Source organism: Cyprinodon variegatus, unplaced genomic scaffold (genome assembly GCF_000732505.1).
Source record: "Cyprinodon variegatus isolate N-32 unplaced genomic scaffold, C_variegatus-1.0 Scaffold2375, whole genome shotgun sequence".
NCBI lineage: Eukaryota > Metazoa > Chordata > Actinopteri > Cyprinodontiformes > Cyprinodontidae > Cyprinodon > Cyprinodon variegatus.
Genome location: NW_015152828.1, coordinates 1 through 1745, shown reverse-complemented (window position 1 = coordinate 1745; position 1745 = coordinate 1). Strand labels below are relative to the sequence as shown.

The 1745-nt window shown below is 40.7% G+C and overlaps 1 protein-coding gene across 1 annotated transcript in view; it reads right to left on the bottom strand.

Annotated features, from left to right (window-relative positions):
* Positions 1 to 1134, bottom strand: part of arf4 (ADP ribosylation factor 4) — a 5837-nt gene extending 4703 nt beyond the window's left edge. Inside the window, exons 1-3 of the mRNA XM_015369027.1 lie at positions 958 to 1134; positions 240 to 320; positions 58 to 167 (exon numbers count right to left, since the gene is read on the bottom strand). Coding sequence (XP_015224513.1) covers positions 58 to 167; positions 240 to 320; positions 958 to 1024 — 258 coding nt within the window. The 5' untranslated portion in view covers positions 1025 to 1134. The remainder of the gene's footprint in view (positions 1 to 57; positions 168 to 239; positions 321 to 957) is intronic.
* Positions 1135 to 1745: the final 611 nt, after the last annotated feature.

Sequence of the window (1745 nt, the reverse complement as noted above, 5' to 3'; positions counted from 1 at the left end):
GTGACCTCACATGGAAGCCTCTCCATACACGCCTCCTCACGCCTGTAGTGGTTTTACCTGAGAATTGGTGTAGTAATGTCTCCACAGCGGTCTGATGACGGACTGACCACCGACGTCCCAAACAGTAAAACTGATGTTTTTATATTCCACCGTCTCCACGTTGAAACCTGGACACACGTGACTTTAAATAACGGCTCCGGTCAGTGTGAACATGGAGAGGACAGGTTCGAATCACTCACCGATGGTGGGGATGGTGGTGACCACCTCACCCAGCTTCAGTCTGTACAGCAGAGAGGTTTTCCCTGCAGCATCCAGACCCACTGCAGACACAAACACAGCAGAGAGAGAGACAGTCAGAACCAGGCCTTTGTTCTGGAACCGGGTCGCTTGGTCCAAATATCAGATCAGACTACTCAAATGTGACAATGAGACATTAATGTGCAATGGCGTAACGACACAACAATTATCCTCCGTTCTCCACCTTCACTGGATCAGATCTGACAGCCTGAAAACAAGCTTCAGCTGAAACTTAAAAAGGTTTTATTGTGAAATTATTAATTCAGTGGAAATGTTTCCTGCAGCATCATTTCTATGAAATCTCATTGAAAGCATCAGCGGTGCACTTATTGTCCCCAAACATTAACCGTGAACATTTCTCATTTTCCCCACAGATTACATTTCTATTTTAAAGTTTGTTTCTTAACCTTTTCCCTCTGCTGCAGTAAAACTTTCACTTATTTCACTCATTTATAGCCGAGGTTCCAATAAAAAGGCCTAATTTATAAACTTAAAAGGTTGAATTATTGCTGCCATCAATGTCCTGCAATAATCCTAATAAACATGGATTTCAATAAGGAGTCAAATGAGCAACAATCTGAGCTGAAAGGTCGTCATATTAATGCACCGGTAATAAAATAGTTTTTAACCTTAATCAGGCAGAAATTAATCAAAACTCACCCATTAAAATCCTGACAGGAAACTTGGAGGTGAACCTGGAGAAGATCTGTGAGATGATGGTTCCCATGATTAATGTCCAGCTGAGGCTGTGGGTCCCTGTGGCCCCTGGCTGAGTCCATCACTGCTTTATATAGAACCAGAACACCCCCCCCTGTCATTCCAGCAGCCGTCAGCCTGGTACACGGTGGAAGAACAGACGGAAACACAGCTGGAACACCGGAAGACCACTAAACACCTTATAACATCATTTCCTTCTTCCTGTATTTCAAAATAAGAACCAAGGATTAGTAAAAAGGCTGCAAACATATTCATCTTTATTGATGTATTTATTCATTTTTATAGATGAATGCATTTATTTATCAATTTTACTGATGTATTTATACATTTTATTTCATTTCTAAAGATGTATTTATTGATTTTACTTATTTATTTATTCACTTTTGTATTTATCTAAATGCTTAACAGAAGCCAATGATGTCTGCAGAACTTCACATGTTGTTCCGGGTCCTTTTGTAACCTCCTGGAAACGTCCTTGAATAATTTAGTAGCTCAGCCTCTCCTGAGAAGGTTCCCTACTGTTCCCTGTGTGGACGAAGTTTCTCTGAAGCCAAGCATATAACCCATTCTTTTTCCCCTTCCTCACGCTCTTTAGCTCAGGCGGTGATAATGTTTCCTGCTGTCATATTCAGACCTGGATGACGGATAAAACAGCCTCAGCTAAAAACAGGTTTTATCAAATATAAGTATCTGTCAGATGATTAAACAGTTTCTCACAACCTTTAAAAAAA